Below are 22,264 nucleotides of genomic sequence, written 5' to 3'. Positions count from 1 at the left end.
TGTTATTGTATTTCAACTATTGTTTTCAACCAGTTTGTTTTTATTACTTTGTATTTTAAAACAATGCTTTTTAAATGCTGTAAGCCGCCTTGAATCCCAACTTGGAAGAAACGCACAATATAAACACATTAAATCACCATCATCTACCCTTTCATAAGCTATAAAAAAGTGGCTCACAACATGTAAAATACAGAAAGATCTGTCTATAAATTATGCTGGAAGGCAGGAAAACACAACTGCTTTGGACCTTATTTTAGCAAACTCGCTACATTTGTAAGATAGTTTGCCTCTTTTAAAGTTTATTGAAAAAATGCACCAAGTAAAAACCCTAGAGGTAGAAAAAGCTCATTAGTGCCTAAGACATATCAGGCACAAATAAGAACTGGTGTTTGCCGAAATCTAAACAGAAATACAATCCTGTGACGTTATCAGTGACACGGTCCTTGTTGTTTCCCTCCTTAAAAACTCAGAAGAGGGAAAGAGGGGGAGAGAGAAAACACGCTCGCAAAGCACTAGGAAAGCACATCTCTATTTCTGGAGTTGGCAAAGACACCATCACTATGGTCTCCATAACAACAGCAAGATACAAACTTCCTTCCCGGTGGCTTCCCAGGACACAGGATAAAAAACACATGATGCTTCAAAACAAAAGGCTTGCAAGAAATTAAGACTTAATTCAGCAAGGTAAACAACAGCACACAGTACCCCCAAAAGCCCTCAAACCTGCACTGCAGGGTCGTAGCAACTGAGGGAGTTAATAATCCCCAAAACTGATTTCTCAATCGTAAGCAGCGTAGTAAAAGTAACAATAGTGATTTGAATTTTTCTTCTTCTTTTTTTAACTTCAAACTTCCAAAATAATTTGGTGCTGATGCATCACTGTTAGAAGAGGAGGTTACCGGGAGGTGAGGTAAGAAGGACGAGTGCTTCCAAGGGTTTTGTTGAAAATATATTATGAAAACATTCCCTCTGCCAAAGTTCTCACTTTGCCAAGTTAAAGGTAGGAGTGTCTTTTATGACAGCTTTATAAAACCTTGGCGTCTTATAACACACAGGGCCGGATCCAGAGAGCCTTCACACACAACAGCCTGTGTGTGAGGAACTTCCCCTGCCAAGCATATGACTGGCACTGCTGACTCTCTCTCCCCCTTACGTATATGTCACTTTATCATGCTTGAAGGGTGCGACTAAGAAGTAACACAAACACAAAACAGTGTCAAGGGCAGCGTAAGATTCACATCTTTCATTTTATTTCAATGTTTCTGCACAGAAGAATTAACAAAACTCCAAACAAAGACTCCCCACATTTAAGTTCACTGTGGAACTAAGCGGTGGTGGTGGTGTTTTTTTAAAAAAATAAAACAAAACAATAATAATTTTTGCTTCTGGGCTTATTTGTATTCCTCATTAAGTTTGGTTTTCACACTTATTTTCCCTTAGTACCTGTGGCTGGACAGCAGGCTCTAGAGCAGGGATGAGGACGCTGTGGCCCTCCAGCTGTTGTTGGGCTCCAATCCCCAGCAGCCAACAGGACCAAGGGTGATGGGAGCTGTAGCCCAGCAATATCTGGAGAGCCACAGGCTCCCCGCTCATGATCTAAAGGAAACCTCTGTGAGGCTATTAGCCACAGGCTGGAGCTCACTGCACTGAAAAGACAGAGCATAAGCAGGTACTGAGGTGCAGATTGTCAGTGTGAACAGACCCATATCAAGCTATACACTCTGTGTCCAAAAGTCATACCTCTCTATCCATTTCTCCTGCAGAAAAGGATACCCCTTTTTAAAATCCTCTTAAAATGAATGGCCTGAAGCTACTGTACTTCAATTCCTGTGTACAATTCCCTCCTGCCTTGGTATTCCCACCAGCGATAAGCACGTGTCACCTTCCTCATATGCTCCTCCTGAAATGAAACCTAATCCTCTTCTTTTTCTATGTAAGACTTGGTGCCCACACGGGCCATCTGCCGAGCCAGGTAGCGGTCTCTTGCTGACAGCACTGTCTCCTCGTTACTACGCTTTGCAAATTTGCTCTGGCTCTCTGGAGGTTTCTCTGCTTCCTCTGCTCCCACCCCTGAAGTCCTGTGCTTCAATTCTAATGATCTCTCAGAGTTAGGGGGGTTTTCTTCCCTACTATCACTTTCTGGAGCCCGATGGCAATCTTTCGCCAAGGGCCCAGGGCTACTACTTTTCCTTTCTTGCTGCTGCTGCTGCTGCTTCTCCTCTTTGTGTTCCTGTGCCCCTTTGTCCCTTTCCCTATCCCTGTGCCTCTCTTTGTGCCTCTCTTTCTCTTGCTGTTCCCACTCAGAATACCTTTCCTCTCTGTCTCTCCATGTCTTCAGATCTCTATCATAATCATCCCTCTCTTTCCTGTCTTTTCTCCTCTGCTTCTCATCCTGTTCTTCCCGTCTCCTATGATGGTTCTCGGGTCTAGAGCGCTCCTCTTTTTCATGGTGTCTGTGTCTTCTCTCACGTTCCTTTTCCCTGTGCTGCCCACTTTTTCCCTTCCTTCCCCCACCCTCCTCTTTCTCTGGATGACTTGAAGGCACCTTTTGATGGCAGCTTCTCTCCTCGCTGGATGACCTTGAGTCCCTTCGGCTCCTGTGATGCCTGGAACTCTCCCCACTACGGTCAGAGTGGCCTTGCCTACTCTCCTTTTTGTTGCCAGTTCCGCTGTTTGTGTGTGCTTTAGCACTGTTCTCCTCATCACTAGTATCCATTTCCAAGTCACTGTCTGCATCTGGGTTATCTTCTGCTTTTAGAGGAATGTGGGAACTTGTCCTCTCATCCAGGTTTTTGCTTATTTGCTTGGAGTCACAGGAATTCCCACTGGGTTCTTCTTCCTTTATCCTACATTTTTTTTAAGACACAAAATAAAATTCACTCCCTGCCAACTCAGAACAACCTAGCATCATCTTATCCTCCAAAGCATACACCCACATTTCTAAGAAAAGCATGTTTTCATGTCAAGAATTTGTAGAAAACTGCAAGTTTACCACATTTATTTCACAACAAGAAACAGAAACTGCATGATCCTGGAGAGTATACCACCTCTGAACACCAGGCCCTGGGGACAATAAATGGTGCTGGCCATTATTTTAATGCCGTGTTTGGGTGCTTCCAAAAAAACTTTCTGGCTGCTACTTGAAACTAACAATGCATAATTGAAACATGTGGCATGCATGGCTAAATATTAATCTCTCATCCAGAATGTGTGTATCAAATGTTCAACTCCTGATTTGTGTTAAACAAGGTACCAACAGCATTCCTAGTTGGAGGGATTTAATATGGGTTCCTTATCACTCTGGTGTGCACTCATTTTGCCTACTGGAAGTGATGAGCAGAACATGTAGCAGTCATTATGGCTGCCATCTGTAATGAATGGTTGGCAAAGCCATGAGGCATAACAGGCACACACTCTCAGGCAGTATTTATCACCACCTGTTTTTCTGTCATCTATACCTGAACTTGTTTGGTTCACATCACGTGACCTCATCACATACTGGAGTAGGGTTCGGACCCAATGATTCATCAATCCATGTTGTAACTGGCAAGTACTTTAACACCCGTAAATATGACTCGGACTTTGGATTTTCTCCAAATTAGCAGAAATACGCTGCGAGCATTTATTAGTATTAATGAAACAAGAGCTGCAAGATTTTCCATTTACCAGAAAAGGAGAATACTACTTCCTTATAAAGGATGACTACACTATTGCAAAATAGTCCTCCAAAGAGGGAAAATGAGATGACATTGTCTTTAGTGACAGATATGCTCCAAATGTCCCAGTGACAGCATCTGTAACACTATGAGACATTTGTATTTTGCTGATCAGCACAGCCTTATCATGTTTCCATACATACATTCAAGAGATATTCCTCTTCTGGAAAGATTAACACAAGACAAAACAAGGTGGTAACAGCTGATAGCATAATTATAGCTATCAAACTGATAGGACCAGGGAAGTTACAATGTTTCAGTCTTGGGTAGTTAATAAGGAAGCTAACACTTAAGGATATAACCCACACTGTTTACTTCACTAAAATTACCTGTCCAAGCAATCCAAATTCTTCACCCAGAAAAGCAAAATTCTCCCACATATACATCAACTGGGTAAAAGCTTACGTAATTCTAAGTCACTTTAAGACAATTTATGTAGTAAGTGATTAATAAATGCAAATAATAATGATGGTGATGATTTTGAACATGCCTTTCAAATTAAGAGTGGACGTTGGCTAAGGGAAGGTAAAGCCAGACTGAGATCTGAAAGTCACTAGTGGCGCTGCTGTTTCTATAGCTTCCTTGGAAAAGGACACATGCACACACAGAGAGACTGTTTGTCAGGGGACATTAAGAAACATGCTAAGGTGCCAGCATTTTATAACTGGTTTTCTTCTAGAATGTATTATGGACTCTGCCTATGTCTGAAAAAACTTCTCCCTTTGTTTAAAAAACACGTTAATTTCTTTTTTCGTAAAAAAAGAAAGAAAAGGCAACCACAGTGATGCACAGAGCAAATATGAAACATTTAAAAACAACTAAAAGAGAGCACCAAATGAACAATAAAAACAGACACAAATGGGAAGAAGTATAGCATCATGCAATTAAAAATGTGTACAAAAACAGGAAGGAGACAGCCTTCCATGTCTCCCTGGTAACATCCCAAAGCCACACTGCCACCCTGGTGAAAGAGAACAGTAGTTTAATTACCCTCCATATGTTATTATTAAAGGATCACCTTGCAGGTCACAGATGTCTTGGCTTGATGCCAATAAGCCAGCCTAGGCTGCTCCCCACTATACTCACATCACATCATCTGTAAGGAAACCTTTCCTCATTCATCCAGAGAGAGAGGAGGCACCCACTTGACCTCCGACTGCCATCCCACCCAAGAGTGGAGCAAAAATTCAGTCCCTTCTTTATGGTTATCAAACACAATGCACACTCTGGTTAGAATGAAACTCTCCATTCTGAGCTGAGGATTGCTAACTGGGACGAAACTCTGGCTCTATTGAGCTCAAAGCCATCAAGGAGATGCTGAAACTGCGACTGCCAGAGAAGCTGATTTTTCTGCATTTCAACCTTACCTGGCCTCCCGAAGGCTGCATTTGGGCATCTCCTCTTCCCCCACTGCCTGGTTTAGCAGGTGCCTGTAAAAGCCACTGAGATCCTTCTGCTTGGTCACATCCAGACATGCTGAAAAAAGGGAAGGAGGACATAAAATTAGGAATTATCATTATTTATCAATAGAGCAGCTGCGAGAAAAAGCTTCATTGCAATTTCCCACATTGCCTGGGATATCTGGAACAAAGCAGGGGTTGTACACAGTACTCAGATTATAGGGGCAGTGATGGTGGGGAACAGCCTCCTTAGCTACTGTTTTTAGAAAGTTATTGAGTGTGGCTAAAACTGGGGATGTGGCAGGGATGGAGTTTGAGGGTCTCATCAAGTGCCACCTATCTCCCATCTCTTGAGCACTAGGGAGTATAAGCAGCTGTGGTTCCCTCTTCAAGGAGACATGAAGGGGGCATTTCAGAATAATCCAACTGCTGATCACTGGTATGCATACATGCAGTCCAAAAAAGAAACCCAATATGGCAATTCTTAAAAACCACACACACTTCTTGTGCTGTGAAAATGATATTGTGATACAGTGCTGTACAGTGGCTAAGTGTTTGCTTTGAAGAGGGGAGATTTCCATACAAACCCGAGTTTTCTTTAAGCAAATGTCTCTCTCCCCCCAGCTTACTTCACAAGCCGCACATTATCCCAAACCAAAGGAACAAGCCGGGAACAAAAAAGACTTCCCATCTTGACACCTCCTCAAGGAGACAATGTGTAAAGGAACACAACCAAATCTGCCAGATGATTCCTACTTAAAGGTCATTTAGGCTACTGTGAGTTCAGAGTCTTGACAATTTGGTTCCTAACACCCATGAGAGCAATCTATCAGCACCCTGGTCATCTTCCTCACCCTCAATTGCTGCCTCCCTCTTCTCTCTTTCCTCCTCCTCAGCTCTTTCTTGCAGTTTCTTCTTGTAGGCCGATGTTACAAAGGCTTCTTTGTCATCAAACGCGCCACCTTCCAGTTCACGTTCTTTCTGAATCTTCTTCTCCATTCTCTTTTCCTGCTCCTTCTTCCTTAGCTCAGCCGCCTTGAGAATATTTTGGATGTACTTGGGCTGCAAAGACAAACAGCAATGAAGAAATGGAAGAAGACTGAGATTACCTGTGGCAAACAAATCGAAGATGCTGTGAATATTGTGGCATACATTTTACAGAAGCTACTGCTGCCCCTCTGAGCTGTCATCAGTACCAAGGCAAAGTTATTGAGCAGAGGCCCACAAAATCTGCTTGGTATCAGTAGCCAGGTGAAATCTGTGCTTGCCACCAATCCTACTTGTGATGCTACACTTAAACCCCAAGGCTTGCAAAAGATAATTCTCAGTTCTCCATTTTTTAGTCCTCAGTTCTCCATTTTTGAAGTAGGAATAAGGGCCCATCCCACATGACAGTTGAAGGTAAACTTGAAAGAGGTGATGCAGTTTGTAAGAATAAAAAAGTGTCACTTGAATGATAAATAGCAGCATCAGCAGATCCCACTCCTGAATTTTCCATGATGTGCAGGGAGTGTTAACCTTTGATTCCCTTCCCCTCAGTGGCTTCACATCCCTCTTGGCCTCTTCCCACCCACAGCTGGAGGTCTTCACCGCCCCAAACATCCCTAGTGTAGAGAGGCAAAGACAGACATCATACTCATTTCCAGGTATGGACCTTTTTTTCCCCTTTCCCTGCAAGTGCGCTGGCATGACTTTCTGCCTTCTTTTGCTGTATGTCGTCGTAAATATTGTCATATTCATACACTGTGGAGTCTTCCGCCAGTGCCCTCTGGATCTCAAGCTTGGTCTTTAAAAGGAAGGAAAGAAAGGTTATGGTATTTTCATTAGAGTCTTCCAGGAAGCTAGTCCAGCAATGTATTATCTATAATTATCTCAGTTAAGACAGAAGCTGCAAACAAGAGACTTTTATTAAAAACATTTAAGGCGCTAGTGCAGCCTTCCAGATGGTTATACAAGAGAAGTCTTCTCCTCCTTGCTGCCAAGCTTCTGCTTCCAAAGACCTGTGCTGTTTATTCACCCCTCACTGCTCCATTCTGGAAGTTTGTGCTAGAATCTTAAAGCCAAAATAACAGCCCCATCATGTGGCCCTGTGTCTCTCTGACTGGAAATGCAGCACATCACTATTTACCTGTGTTGAGGATGTGCTCTCTGACTTTGGGCCAGAAAAAACATAAGACAGAGACAGACAGCCACTGGAATAGAAAGCTGATACAATGGTAGCGTTAGTCCATCATGGCAAACTAAAGGTAAAGGTAAAGAGACCCCTGACCATTAGGTCCAGTCGTGACTGACTCTGGGGTTGCGGCGCTCATCTCGCTTTATTGGCCAAGGGAGCCGGCGTACAGCTTCCGGGTCATGTGGCCAGCAGGACTAAGCCGCTTCTGGCGAACCAGAGCAGCGAACAGAAACGCCGTTTACCTTCCTGCCGGAGCAGTGCCTATTTATCTACTTGCACTGGCTTGCTTTCAAACTGCTAGGTTGGCAGGAGCAGGGACCGAGCAACAGGAGCTCACCCCGCCGCAGGGATTTGAACCACCAACCTTCTGATCGGCAAGTCCTAGGCTCTGTGGTTTAACCCACAGCGCCACCCGCGTCCCTAATGGCAAACTATGGTTTACAAAAAAAAACAAAACAGAAGTTCCTACTTTGCTCCTCTCCTCTAGACAGCAGCAGTAACAAACACTCTTGCCTGGCTTAGAGTTACATCCAAGGATCACAGTTTGTTTCACTCTAAAAAAACCACAATGTTGCACCATGGTTTGTTCTCTCCTATCAACAAACCACATTCTGCGGGTTGGACATAATGCTAACCCAGAGATCATGGTTAGTGCCTGAGCAAAATGAGAACAATCTTCATGGTTATTGTATCCCACTTTGTCTCCCTGGCCAAAGAAACACTATGATTGATTATATATACAGAGAAGTATGTGTTCATTTTTACGCACACACAGGTAAGGTCTATAACAGGGACGTCCAACTCCCAATAGTATGCAATCTATTCACAGTATAAAAAAACTGGCAGTGATCTACCCATTGTCGTAAAAAGACTGGCAGTGATCTACCCAAAGTTGTGGAGGGTTTTTTAGGAAGCCAAAATTGTGGGTTGTTTTTTGTTTTTTTGTAAGGAGATCGCTGAGGGGCCAGAGATCAACCAGGAACTCCCCATGATCTACCAGCAGATCGCGATCCACCTCTTGGGCATGCCTAGTCTATAACATTCCCCTCTTCCCAATAGCAAACCCAAGTGTGAGTCTAAGTTAACTCTACCACCTTGCCCAGAAGTCCCAGGGAGCAATTGAGTAAGCCTTCTCCCTTCCCTACAGGAAACCAAGGGGCCATGAATGTTTCCACTAGGTGCAAACCACAGAGATGTTATCTCTCATACTCATCATAATCTGCAAAACCATCTTCTGTGTTTATGTAACCCAAAGGCCAGTATTTCTATTATAGAAAAAATTATTGGCTCCATGTCTTTTCTCTCTATCACAATTTAGCCAAGTGTGGTGGAAATCTAAACAGTGGACAAGTTCCTTTTGTTTTCTCATAGTATTAAGACTTTCATTCTGAAACAAAAGTTACACAAGTAGTCAGTCAAGGAGTCCTATATTTGATGTCAGAGAAGGAATTTGCCTCTCCTGGTGGTTTTTACAGTGTGGATGCTAAATTAGTCTCCACGTTTAATGGTGCATTGTAAACTATGAGTAGATATATGGCAACCTGCTTCAAGGCTTGCAGCAGGGTTGTTTTTCTGTAACAACTTGACATAGCCAAAATAAACCCAAGAAAAACAGAGTTGTATAAAAGCGGAACTGTTTATTACGCAAACACAGTCATGGAAACTAAAAATTCAAGCTTTGATATAAATTATGTCATTGTTAATAAGGAAAGTGTTGCAGTTCCAAAACCGAGTGCCAAGAGGACAGGGCTGGTGTGTAAAATTATGAGGATGAATCACATAAAATAATCCAATAATTCATTTATACATTACACGAATATAATTTTTTTAAAAAAAACTATTATGAAAAGAAGAACAGCTGCCACTCTAATTTTTTTAACACTTGCTGCCAAAACTTGGTGAAATATACTGGTTGACAGCCCTATAGGAAAACCATTAGCCTTGCCAGGTGCCAGTGTTAACCTCCTATTTCTAAACATTTGCACTGGTGTAGGACAGCCAGGTAAATAAGCCTACCAAAGTTGCTGGTCTGGATTTCTTTTCTTTTCTACTGTTGGCTAAGAAGCTAGACTGCATTTCAATGCAGGCTGTAGAACACGCTCCTCTGCAACAAACATGAAACTGCGGTCTGCCAGCCTCTTGGCAGGCTAGTAAAAAAAAAGTGCTTTCTACCAAGCAGATTTGTGGAGGAGAGACAAGAGTGATCTGTCTCTCCTCTACTAGATTGCTTACTTACCTGAATGGAATTACTGATTGCCTATGGCTACCAGGCAAGTTGTTACATTGAAGGCTTTACTAAAATCTTACTGGAGGGTTGGGGCGGAAACACTAGCATTACCTCAATGCATGAGAGTGGAAAGTCAGATTTTAAGATGGAGCATGCTGTCATGGTTACTGGCCTTAAAGGTAAAGGTACCCCTGCCCGTACGGGCCAGTCGTGTCCGACTCTAGGGCTGTGCGCCCATCTCACTTAAGAGGCCGGGGGCAAGCGCTGTCCGGAGACACTTCCAGGTCACGTGGCCAGCGTGACGAAGCTGCTCTGGCGAGCCAGCACCAGCGCAGCACACGGAAACACCGTTCACCTTCCCGCTAGAAAGCAGTACCTATTTATCTACTTGCACTTAAGGGTGCTTTCGAACTGCTAGGTGGGCAGGACCTGGGACCGAAAGACGGGAGCTCAGCCCGCCGCGGGGATTCGAACAGCCGACCATGCTGAGGTTTTACCCACAGCGCCACCCGCGTCCCTTTACTGGCCTTACCCTGTTCTAATTTAGGTGGCATGTTCCTCAGGAGAGAGCATTCTCTCTTTCTATACATTTCAGGGCAAATTGCCATATACATTGATATCAGTATAACAACCACCACCATATATATATTTGTGTAATGAGACCAGAAACCAAGGAGCAAGATGTGTGTGTGTACACGTATTGCCAACTTACTTGTTTCATTGCTTGCTTTTTCAAGGCTTCTCGTTGAAGGCTCTCACCCACAGAAGACTGAAGAAAAAAATATTTTGGCATATTAAGTTACATATAAATATGCTATTTTTGTTTTGTATAGCCCACAATAGTTTAAAAAATAAATAAGGTTGCAGTCCTAAGAACACTTGCCTGGGAGTATGCCCCCAGAGAGACTGACTTCCAGTATTAATATGACCATGTTGAAGGCCACTACAAGTTTGCTACATTTTCAAAACAGCTTAAAAGCAAATAAATATGGAAGGTCATCAGTAGAGAAACACTGTCATCGGCATCCGCCAACTAATATAATTTTCTTTGTCCATAAAGTACTGTATTGAGAAGAGCTATGTGGTCAACATAACCATCTGCACACTGATAACATATTAAGTCCCAATGAAGACGGTGGGACTTAAGAATAAACATGGTTATAATAATAATTTTATCACAGTAGTACCTCGGTTTCCGAACGCTGAAAACCCCAAAGTAATTGCTTCCATTTTGAACGTTTTTTGGACATTTAACAGCTTCTGCTGCATTTTATTCAGTTTTCTCAATTGACTTTGCCAACTACCCTTTGCGCCTCGGTTGTCGAACCGTCTTGCGGAACAGCTTATGTTTGACAACCAAGGTTCCACTGTATTTATACCCCACCCATCTGGCTGGGTTGGTCCAGGCACTCTTAGGATTAGGAACACAGAAAGCTCCCTTATACTGTTTTAGTAAAATATTTATGTTCAAACTGTTGTTTTTCCCTTTGTTAAGCATCGTACTATATTACAGCTTATGATGCAGGTACATTACTACATTAAAAATTGAGAAACTCAGCCTGGGATCGGGGCTGGCTGTGAAATAGACCTGGGCCAGATCTCAGCTGCAGCTGGAGAAGATGTTGCTCTTGCTGAGAGGCAGCAGCAGAAAGGCAAGGCAAGGCAGGGCAAGACACTGGCTGGGCCCTTCATGTGGATTGTGGCAGATGCTGTAGGCACCATAAAGGGCTCCAACTCCATGGGATGTGTTGGGCTGTTGTCAGAGCTCACCTAGCACCAAACATCTCTAACTCAGTTACCTAAGCCTGCTCTGAAGATGTAAAGAGCAATTCAGTCATTACAAAGTGGTTATTTTGTAAGTAGGATACCACACCCACCCACCCACCTCCAAAGCATGTTATGCGGGGAGAAGAACATCACACTAGAAAGCAGTGTATTAAGAACAGCAATGGAAACAGCCCTGCTATCTTAGTTCAGAATGCAGTTTCCTTATTCCCAATAAAGTGAAGCAAACCAGATCTCTTCTTCACATTTCCTAATTCTACATAGATCTGCAACTCCCTGTGTTTGCTGAACAAATGTAACTACAAAGACCACTTGTTTATAGGGCATTAACAATCAAATATTCCTTTCCCTCCACCAGGTGACAGGGGAACATGAAAAATATCTTTTTTAACATTTTGGCAGCTATCGTAGTTTTCCAATCCTGCCATGACTCATACTGAACATCAGCTTTTCTTACAAGTGGAAGAACTTTTGTCACCAGCACTTCATAATACTAAAAAAAAGCAAATGGAAAACAAGCAGCAGGTAATTTTTTATTTTATTCTTATACATTGATGTCCAAGTGGGATGAAGAAAGCTGACTCACCATGACACACAGCAAATTCAAACTGACTTGAATATTAATTTGCTCTCGCAGAAGTGCCATGTGCCATTTTTCTTGTTTCTGACACAGAACTGAACTATCAACAATAAAGGTTCTCTAGGTTTTGAACTGCACTCGTGTATGCTGCTTTCCTACCTCCTTGAAGTACCAAGCAAATGTTTGAACAACTCTTTTATGCCAATGTACTGTGGTGCTGAATCCAGGACTGCTCACCTGAAGCTTCACATTACAGGGGGTTGCACTAAATGACCCTTGGGGTCCTTTCCAACTTTACAATTCTATGATAGGAGTGGCTACAATGAAGAACCCATTGTATGCCCCTGTAAGAAGGCACCTAGAACCAAATACCAAGTGCTGTAAAAGAAGAGGAGAGCTTTCACTTCTGAACTCCGCAATGGCACCTGGCAGGCTGCTGCTGGAGGGAGAATACTAGACTAGATAGACCTTTGGTGTTCATCCACCATAGCCATAGCTGCATTAAAAAACCCGGCCACGGTCAGTTTATATGTCATTCTTTTATCATGAAGAAACAGGTTTGGGACTAGCTCAGCTGGACAATGTATCAAAAGCACTACACAGGAAGTATAGATCAACTGACCTTTGGAAGATGCTGATTGCCCTATCCATGACCGATTAAGAAACATTGTTTACTGGCTCTGAAGGAAGGTTGGCCATGCATGCAGAAGATAAAGGTAAAGGTAAAGGTACCCCTGACCGTTAGTTCCAGTCGCGGACGACTCTGGGGTTACGGCGCTCATCTCGCTCTATAAGCCGAGGGAGCCAGCGTTTGTCCGCAGACAGATTCCAGGTCATGTGGCCAGCATGACTAAGCCGCTTCTGGCAAACCAGAGCAGCGCATGGAAACACTGTTTACCTTCCCGCCGGAGCGGTACCTATTTATCTACTTGCACTTTGACGTGCTTTCGAACTGCTAGGTGGGCAGGAGCTGGGACTGAGCAACGGGAGTTCACCCCATCGTGCATTAATTGGCTCAGAAAATATGTCTTCAACCTGAGGGACTTAGCTAATTATATTTCAACTCAAAATAACTGACATATTTTGTCCAACATTTTCATGAAATTGGTCTATTCTTCATGCATAAGTCATTTCTCTCCATCAAAATATTTAAAATTCACAATAGTTTTCCCCAGACCTGCCTGTAGGCGGTTAAGTGTACTAGTGTCTGGAGATTATGCAAACAATAAAAGTAATATAGAGGCCTCAATTTCAGTACATAAAATTCTAAAGCGGTCCACCTGTCATTTGTTTGCACAGCGCGCCAAGAAGTTTAAGGAAAACAGCGCCAGCACAAACACCTCTTCCAGAGCTTTATGGGTGACAATTTCCTGTTGTGCTGAGAGGATTGATAGATGGGAACTTCCTGTTCTTTTGTATTATTTCTACTTATCAACAGGTCGTTTATTAAAGAACCTTACGAAGTCAGCAATCTGGCATGGGATTTCTGTTTGCCCCCAAACATGGTATTCTTTGGAGACACAAAGCTTGAACTTATAATATTTTCTGAAAGGGAAAACTCTCTTAACCCTGCACTAAAAACACCAGGAAATGTGTTGCTCCCTAAAGGGAAAAGAACTGAAACACAACGAGAACTGCAGAGTTTGTTCCCCATATTGCAAATCTTTTAAATTTTTACTTTATTCTATCCATTTTCATTATTCCTCTTTTATTTCAGTCCTTCTTTCATGCTTTTGCTACACCTGGTACAGCCTTCTCTTAGGCTGCCAAACTGTTTTTTTCTTCTTGACACAAAGTACCCTTTTAAAATAAGATTTATAAAGTGCTCCAACAGCTTCACAAGCTCTCTTACCCCTGCCTATAAAGCAGCTAGAATGGATGAAGAGCATCACTCCCTCTTTATCTTGTGGATCAGATAAAAAAAAAGATATTATAGGGTTGTTCTGCTCCTGAAATAAGGAAGACTGCACATTTTTAAAAAGTATTTCAACTATTTATATATCACTTATCATTGTAGTCTCAGTCAGAGTGGCTGGACCAAACAGACCATTTTGGATTCAACTGTCACATGAAACAGATTGGCAACACATCAAGGTGTGTGTTGGCTTCTGGATTAGAGTGAAGGAAATGAAGGTTCACAGAAATATTGGATATGCTGACCTCTCTTCCATTAAAGCTACACAGAGCAGCAGGCTTTAATAACTCTTGATCTTTCTTTTCTTTTTTAAGAGTTAAACTCTGTCTTAAGTGTGTGGGTGAAACTCCACATATTGCTTTTATTACTAGTTAACAATATATTTAGCATCAGAAGCACAAGGTTTGTCACAAAATGTTCACAGCATTCTTTGTGAATGATAGCATTCAATGAGCTCCTTTTAACTTGTAGAACTATAAAACTGCAAACGGGACACCGTACTACCTTTTCTTGTTTGACTAAACAGGGTTTGAAGCAACAGACTCCTGACACCCACTGAGGCTGCAGAGAAGAGGAAGAGGGGTGCCCTGCTCCAGAGTTCTACAAAACCCCATTTTTCACCAACTGCAGATGGCTAAAGTCCTTCTGCTTCTTCAGCATTTACCTCTTGCTGCACATTAAGATTGGAACTGCCTCTGTGACCACCTGAGTGAAGTTCTATCTCTAACTTCCATTGAAACTTTCCTTAACGCTCACTTTTTCCATCTCTCTAAGTACCCCCTGCCTACATTTCCTTCCCATTCCTCCTTTGTTTCCTCTGTGTCAAATTTTAGTCTGGAAGCTCCTTGAGACAAGTATCTGCCCTCTTGTACTACGTAAATATATCTTTCAAATAATTCATACACTTCTTGAATGTAAAAGAAAAGAAAACTCCATGGAGCTTACAGAAAGCAACAGACATGCTGATAGCACCAAATAAATAAATAATTTTAAAAAATTAAAAACCCAGAACATTATTTTACCTCCTTTATGCCTAATACAGCATAAGTCCTAAAACTAGTCCTGTTCTCCATGCATACTCATACACATTCACTTCGCTGTATAACTTGGAAATTATAAGAGAAAGATTAAACAACCTCTCAATACAGCAAAGAAAATCTTAATGAAATATGCATAGTAACATTTTTTTAATGGAACAAAAGTTTTCTATCTAATATATGATCACCATGGCCAAGTCAGGTGTGCAGGTTTGCTGGCATGGACTTTATTAGAGTTCAGTTATAAATACACCATCTTCAGACACGCAAGGCGTAGTTTTTGCTGATATGGAAGCAGCCAGGAAATGAAACCCCTCCCAAACGCAGCTCCTTATCTCGGAAAGGCCTAAAATTATTACTAAACTAATAAAGTAATTTTGTTTTTTAAAAATGATCTTATTTTTTGGTTGATGATAAAGGCAGTCGCTGGATTTATTACCTACTTTGTGGGCTGTGAAATAACATGGGGAGTTCTGTAAGATGCTTCCCCCCATCACCCGCCATGCCAGATCAAAGGGACAATATAAAAAGGCTATCATTCTCCTCTGTACACTCTATTTACAGATGAGAGAACCTGTTTGAAAAAATCATAATCAAATTGTGTGTGTGTGTGAAAAGCCAATTCTCAACCACCCATTAAAACCAGTGATGATGCATATTTTTCTTCTCTTTAAATAGTACATTAGACTAGAAGTTAGTAAATCATTGCCTATTTCTCATTAGTTAAGAGAAGATCAGGCGTGGGCAAGAGCAGAAATAGAGTGTACAGGGGGAAAGTGGGGAACCTAAGGATACTCTGGGAGGGCACTGAATGTCAATGAGAAAACTCTAAACAATTTGTCTACTGGGCTTAATGTTATAAAGTTTAGCAACTAAGAATATTGCCAGCTGATTTTTCTTCAGATCGGCATCATTAAAAGAGCTAGTGACTTCATTTATTTTTAAATGAAAGTTGAAAATCCAGGGCAAAGGTCGGGGGTACCCCTGAGGGTCCCAAAGAAACAGCTTGTTTCCTTTTACCCATTGTGTTGAACCAAAGGTGAACTGTTCCAGAAGCTTTGCCATCTTGGTAGTCAAGATAACCCCACAAATATTTGATAGTTGTTTTAGCAATGAGCTCACTTGCTTTGATATAAGCTAATTGGCTTACTTTGATGCTATCCTTATCTGTGGGCTTGGGACGCTGGGCTAAGCCCAGAAAGGGGAACTATCTGTAAGATTTGGGAATTTGCCACCTATGCCTTCATCTAGTTAGGTGAAATGATGTATGCTGCTTTGTGTATATTTTATTTATTTATTATATTTATTAGTATAAAGAACATATGCATGTTTGCTTGGGTGCAAACAAGCCATCTCCTTGTTGCGGTGTCTGTCCTGCGTCTGCAAAGCCTAGATGAACTGGCAGGCTACTTTGCTGTAAGTCTACGCCTTCTTTAATAAAGCACTAGAATTGGCCATTCTGCTGCTTTTGACATCCTTCTTTGGTATTCCTGCATCTGCCTACTCTCATGAGCCCTCCTTTGGGCCAACGATTCAGAACAGCCATAGGGATCAGAGAACATCCCATCCTTATAGCTTTGCCCTGGGTTTTGTTTCTACGCGATAGGGAGTTGCTTCAACCTGAATTAGATCATTGGTCCATCTAGCTCAATACTGCTGACACTGATGATCAGCAACTCTCCAGAGTTTCAGACACAGGTCTTTCCCAGACCTAATTCAAAATGCTGGAGATTGAACCTGAGATCTTCTGCAAGCAACACATGTGCTCTATTGTTGAGTTACAGTCCTGCTCCAAGGCTCTTCTACGTCACACCTAAATGTGACAAAGCAAACCAAATCCAGTAACTGGCTTTTTATATATACAGCACTAATTGACTTCTTATGTATTATAATGTGAATTGCTATAAACCAATCAAAAGTTTAAATTATGGCACCTGTATCTTTAACATATTTTTGAAAAGTTTTTTATTGTATAATGTATTTAAAACAGTCTGACAGATAAAACTTAGGTGGAAAACAAAACTATAAAATTGGCACGCAGAATGAGTACAGTTGCACATGGGTTAAAATAACAAAGCCTAAGTAAAAACTTTCATTGTTATCTGATTATCAAGTATCGTTCGAGATTTGCCAGGCTTGTAGAAAAGTTAGTTTTGAAAATGATGGCTCTGCTGTATATGTCATAAAAGACTGCCAAATCATATAAAAAGTGCCTGGATGTTCTAGTCCCTGTTGAAATCTCCAGTCATACAAAGGGTGACATAATGGGTCAGTGCATCTGGCTGTTAACCAGAAGGTTGGTAGTTCAAACCCACTTAGGGATGGCTGTATGCAGGATTCCTGTATTGCAGGGGGTTAGACTAGATGACCCACAGGGTCCATTCCAACTTACAATTCTTTGATTCTATGTGTAATATTCTTAATTATAGATGCATTCCAGAGTGAGTGATACCAAGTGTCCCATTTTCCATTGAATTTAAATTACTATTCCTGCTGCTAAGATCAAAGTATCTTCAACATATTGATAAGAACTCGGGTTGTTAAACATCCTGAAAGCAGCAATACTGATCCTTCATCTATGAGAACTAAGCCTATTTATAGACTACATAGTCCTGCCACACTGCTTGCAAATAATTTTCTCACAAAGAATAATAGATACTTAAATTATGGTTCTATGGCATACAGCACCCTCTACTGGAAAAACAATTTATACTATGGGGGGTTATTTTAAAGTTAAATTATAAGGTATGCCCATATTCCCTGTGTATACTGGGATCACATTGTCAGATGTGACTTCTGAGCCAAATGCTTTCTCAGATTCGTCTGACAGAAGCAAAGAGTAGCATCTTCTCTCTACAGTACTTGTAATTTGTCTTTATGGAACTCCATCCCAAAAGACACCTGAATAGCCCACTTTTTTAAAGGCCTTTAAGCCGGTAGATAAATCCTTCCTCATTCCGAAAGAATTCAGCAAGCTGGCTAGGCTCTTTAACAGCATATAGCTATGCAGGTCTACCCAAAAGTAGGTCACAACTGAGTTCACATGACATTACTCCCAGGATGCTTGGTAGAATACTAGGCTGATTTACTGATCTGCTGCTACAGTGGTTTTGAACCTGTATTTTAGTTGGTTTAAATAAATTGAAATTTAGTTTTAACTGGAATTTTTGAAAACTGCATTGGAAGCCTCCATGTATATCTTGGACTTTGTCCTCTTACAAACATAATAAATGAAACAAATCACAACAAAAAAACTAACCTCATCATCTGAGTCATCCATAAACACTGCATGTTTGACAAAGGTTTTCTGCTGCGCTTTCTTGGGAAATATAAGTCCATATCTGTGGAGAGAAAAATGAATATTGAATATATGTTCAGTAGTCTTGGTAATGTATTTTTCAGCTGTAGCAAAGTCTGAAATATAAAGAAGAAACACAAAACAGCACTAGCTTTGCTGACAGCATGGAAAACAGGGCCCTGACTGACTGACTGACTGACTGCAGCTACCAAAGGTGAGTCTGCTGAACAGACTCTTGGGCTGGAGAATTGTGGCTGTTGTTTATGTTAATTTTTTGTATCTTTATTTTTTAAATCTTATGAGTTATATGGAAATTGTTCAATTTGGTCGTGTACTTCTAATATGTTTTATTTATTGTTTATGATTACTTTTGTTATGTTTGTAATTATGTGAAACATGATGCCATTTAATTAAGGAAATTAGGCAAGGAGACATGGTGAGTGTTCTTTCTGCTTTTATAAATCAAACCAAAATATGTTGGGCATTCATACTGGGTCAAGTAATCTGGATTCTTGTATCTGCTGCTAATAATTTATTGGCCTTTTCTTTACATTATTTTCATATTCTTATATTGAGTTAATGTTTTAGCCACACTGAGGGTGCCACAAATGGCTATAACTGTTTTTAATAAAAATACCAAAAAAAAAAAATAGATCAAAGTAAAGAAGTGGATAAAACAATATTTTTGAAGGAAAAGGCATACAAGTGGGTCAGAAGCATCTCTGTTTTTAGAGAATCCGCAAGAGTTACAACAGGTGCCATTTGGGAAGAGGCATCATCTCCTCTGTGTTAGAGAAAGATGCTTCTTTTAAAACAGTGCCTGCCAACTGCAGTTTAAGTGCTTGCATCAAAAATAATAAATAAAGTACTTTTAAGAACCGCCATTAATGGAAGAGGTGGCTTCTTTTTCCCAACTAGCAACAGTGTGACATAGTGGTTGAAGTCACATTCCCAAACTTGACACACTGCAGAGTGTAGATGTTTCGGACTCTAACTCCCATCAGCCCAACCCATCACACCGGTACAGTGCTGGGGCTGGAGGGCACCAGGTGGAGGAAAGCCTGAGTTAAAAGTGTCAAGACTAGGCCTAGGGGAGACACAGTCAAATCTCCACTCCACCAAAGAAGCTCGCTGGGTGACCTTTGGCCAGTCACTGTCTTTCAGCCTAACCTGCCTCACAGGGCTGCTGTCGGGATTTAAATGGGAAAGCACATAGAATCATGTACACCACCTTGAGGTGGGAGAGAAAGGTGGGATATAAATGCAATAAATAAATAACACAGTGCAACCCATGCTCCTGTAGGGTTGAGTCTTGGGTTCAGGGAGGAAATCACACACAGTGCGACGTAGAGGTCAGAGCAGCCTTTCTCAACCTTGGGTCCCTCGACGTTGTTGGACTACAACTCCCATCATTCCTAACCAGCATGACTAGTGGTCGGGGATGATGGGAGCTGTAGTGCAAGGACATCTGGGGCTGAGAAAGGCTGGGTTAGAGGGTCAGACCAACATCTGGGGGCGACCACCGTTTTTATTTTTTAAATGAAGATATTTATTAAGATTTTCCATTTTATACAAACCAAGAAAAAAAGGAAAAAAATTAAAAAGAAAAAATATTAAAAACACATAAATTTCATATCTTATTTTTCAATAACGTATTTCTCTGACCTCCTCATACCTCCCCTTCTTGTATTCCAGTTCAAATTGTTCATCCAGCAAATCCTTATCTCATAGCATTACAGCTAAAAGCCTTATTTTCTATCCATCTTCTTAAATTATTTTAACTTATACTTTTGCTTATATACAAAAAAAGAACTATTTTTTCATATTCTTTTGTACCATTACAGCTGATAACCCCTTAATTTCAATCCAACATCACTCAGTATTCCTTAATATTACAATATTTTTGCAAATAGTCTTTGAATTTCTTCCATTCTTCTTCTGCCGGGGGGCGACCACAGTTTGAACCCCCCACCAGGCCATTGCTGCTCAGCCTAACCTACCTCACAGGGGGGATTAATGAATGTTCACCACCTTGAGCAACTTGGGAGGGAAAGGTGTAACGGAAATGCAATAAATAATGATAAATAATTGGGAGGGGCCTTGTTCCTCATCGTTTCCCCCCAAATCCCCGCTTCACCTTCTGGATCAGACCCGCCTCGCCCTCCCCGAAAAATCGCCTCAGTCCCGCCTCCTCTCTCTCGGCCACCCCGAAATTACCTCAGCCCCATCTTCCGGCCCTACTTTCCTCCTCCTCATGGCCCCCCTCAGCCCCCACCACGACCTCACTGCCGCCTTGGCCTCCCTCCCGGCAGGTGGTGCCCCCTCCTCGGAAAATAAAATAAAACCGCCCCGGTCCCTTCCTGGGTCTTGTCAGTTTCGACGCACACGGACCCAGGCCGGGGGTTTCCCCTCTCCCGGCTCCGTTTCTCCTCCACGCCGCCCCTGCCTTTTCCTGCCCCGATTCCCACCCCGACCCCGCGGCTCCTTCCCTTTGGCTTCCTCTCCACCCCAACCCCAAACCCCCCCCATCCTGGTTCCCCCTCAGCTCCGCGGCCCCTTCGCCTCCCCTCCCCCACACTCACTGCTTGCTCGGAGCCGCCATCTTGGCGACGCGGCGCGAGGGCGGGACGAGGGAGGGAGGGGCGGAGGGCAGCAGCCGGCGCCGCCGCCGAGTTGCTCTTTCCCGCCTCTTTTTCTCGCCTCAGCTTCGCGCTCGGCAACTGCGGATTCGACGCCGCCCCAGATTCGCCAATGTTTATTCCCACACACTCACTTAATTTCCGCAATTGTTGTTATTAATTTTTTTTTATATAATAAATTTTTATTGGTTTTACAACATATATTAACACACAAAAACTAACAATTCACAACATAACACATTAACAAACAAACATGTAAACACGTATAATTTCATAACCTTTTTTTCTTAAACCTTATTTCAACGACTTCCCCATACCTCCCTTTTCTGCATCCCTGTTTTAAACTTTTTCAGCAACCCCTAATTTCAATTACTTATGATTCAATTTCTTTAATCCTTTTTCTCTTACCCAATCATTTATCGCTGCAATTCTGTTTTACGTTACCCATGACATTTTAGCACTCATTAATTTTACAACAGTTCTTAAGATAAACTTTAAATTTCTTCCAATCTTCTTCCACCGTCTCTTTCCCTTGGTCACGGATTCTGCCAGTCATCTCGGCCAGTCCCATATAGTCAATCACCTTCGTCTGCCACTCTTCCAGCGTGGGTAGTTCTTGTGTCTTCCAATACTTTGCTAAAAGAACTCTTGCTGCTGTTGTAGCATACTCCGCAATTATTGTTATTATTACCGCTTCAGGGTCTCTTTGTCAATACAATTTCCCCCCTAGCTTATTCGTTCTTAATATTACCACCTCAGAGCAGTGCTGGATTTACTGTATAAGCTAAACAAGCTATAGCTTAGGGCCCCACACTCTTGGGGGCTCCCCAAAAAAATTAAAGGGGGAAAAACTGGATGTGCATTTCCAAAACATAAGAGAAAAAATGAATGAAATAAAACCTACATACAGCAACAGTGTTTTGTGTTGTGTAGGCTCCTATTTGTTATGTGCAAATGGCTTTAGATACCTATTAGGGCCTTAAACTACCAAATAGCATTTATTCAGCTCAAAAAAACAGCGACAATTTGTTGTTGACAAAGGACAGCTGGACATATAAAAGGCCCCCATTCCCTTCAGTAGCTTAGAGCCTCATCAAATCTAAATCTGGCCGTGCTTCAGAGTCTCTTGGTCATGGGCAATGTCACAGATCTGGGCATGGGGCTAGCCAGGATTTTTGTGGGGGGGGGGGCAGGACTTTTATTAGGGGGGTAGAACCGACGTGATTGGTCCGTTAGTTAAGTATTTCTTTCGTTTTACTTGATCTAGTAGGGGCAGCTGCCCCCCCCCCCCCGGCTATGCCAGTGCTCTTGATCAATATTTCCCCCACCTTTCTAAAAAAAATTATTACTACCGCTTCTGCTTCTCTTCATTAATATTGTATTTTTCTGGTAAAATGTAAAGGACTCCTGAATGATTGAGTCCAGTCAAAGGTGACTATGGGCTTGTGGCGCTCATCTCGCTTTCAGGCCAAGGGGGCCGGTGTTTGTCCA

The 22,264-nt window shown here is 42.0% G+C and overlaps 1 protein-coding gene and 1 long non-coding RNA gene across 3 annotated transcripts in view; both read right to left on the bottom strand.

Moving 5' to 3' along the window:
• Positions 1 to 22,264, bottom strand: part of LOC310750210 — a 185,299-nt gene that overhangs the window by 21,396 nt on the left and 141,639 nt on the right. The gene's annotated exons all lie outside the window — the stretch shown is intronic.
• Positions 1,229 to 20,834, bottom strand: NSRP1 (nuclear speckle splicing regulatory protein 1). Of its 2 annotated transcripts, none has more exons than XM_083587774.1 (7): positions 20,717 to 20,834; positions 18,096 to 18,177; positions 10,232 to 10,288; positions 6,771 to 6,902; positions 5,971 to 6,178; positions 5,084 to 5,192; positions 1,229 to 2,846 (listed from the first exon to the last, which is right to left on the bottom strand). In XM_083587774.1, exons 1-7 carry the CDS (start codon positions 20,734 to 20,736, stop codon positions 1,913 to 1,915), a joined length of 1,542 nt encoding a protein of 513 aa, XP_083443900.1. In that variant the 5' UTR covers positions 20,737 to 20,834; the 3' UTR covers positions 1,229 to 1,912. The 2 variants fall into 2 exon arrangements, with proteins under 2 accessions (XP_083443900.1, XP_083443901.1); XM_083587775.1 differs by lacking the exon at positions 20,717 to 20,834 and adding an exon at positions 20,526 to 20,617.

This window comes from Podarcis filfolensis, assembly GCF_964270895.1.
Source record: "Podarcis filfolensis genome assembly, chromosome: 15".
NCBI lineage: Eukaryota > Metazoa > Chordata > Lepidosauria > Squamata > Lacertidae > Podarcis > Podarcis filfolensis.
This window is presented reverse-complemented; position numbering and strand designations above follow the sequence as displayed.

What these genes read in the sequence shown, in the direction of transcription:
- NSRP1 (XM_083587774.1), bottom strand. Translation starts at nt 20,736, where the DNA reads ATGGCGGCTCCGAGCAAGCA. An exon ending in TGGATGACTCAGATGATGAG is followed by an intron (nt 10,289 to 18,095) that starts GTTAGTTTTTTT and finishes TTTTTTCTTCAG; the next exon opens with TCTTCTGTGGGTGAGAGCCT. An exon ending in TGCAGCCTTCGGGAGGCCAG is followed by an intron (nt 2,847 to 5,083) that starts GTAAGGTTGAAA and finishes AAAAAAATGTAG; the next exon opens with GATAAAGGAAGAAGAACCCA.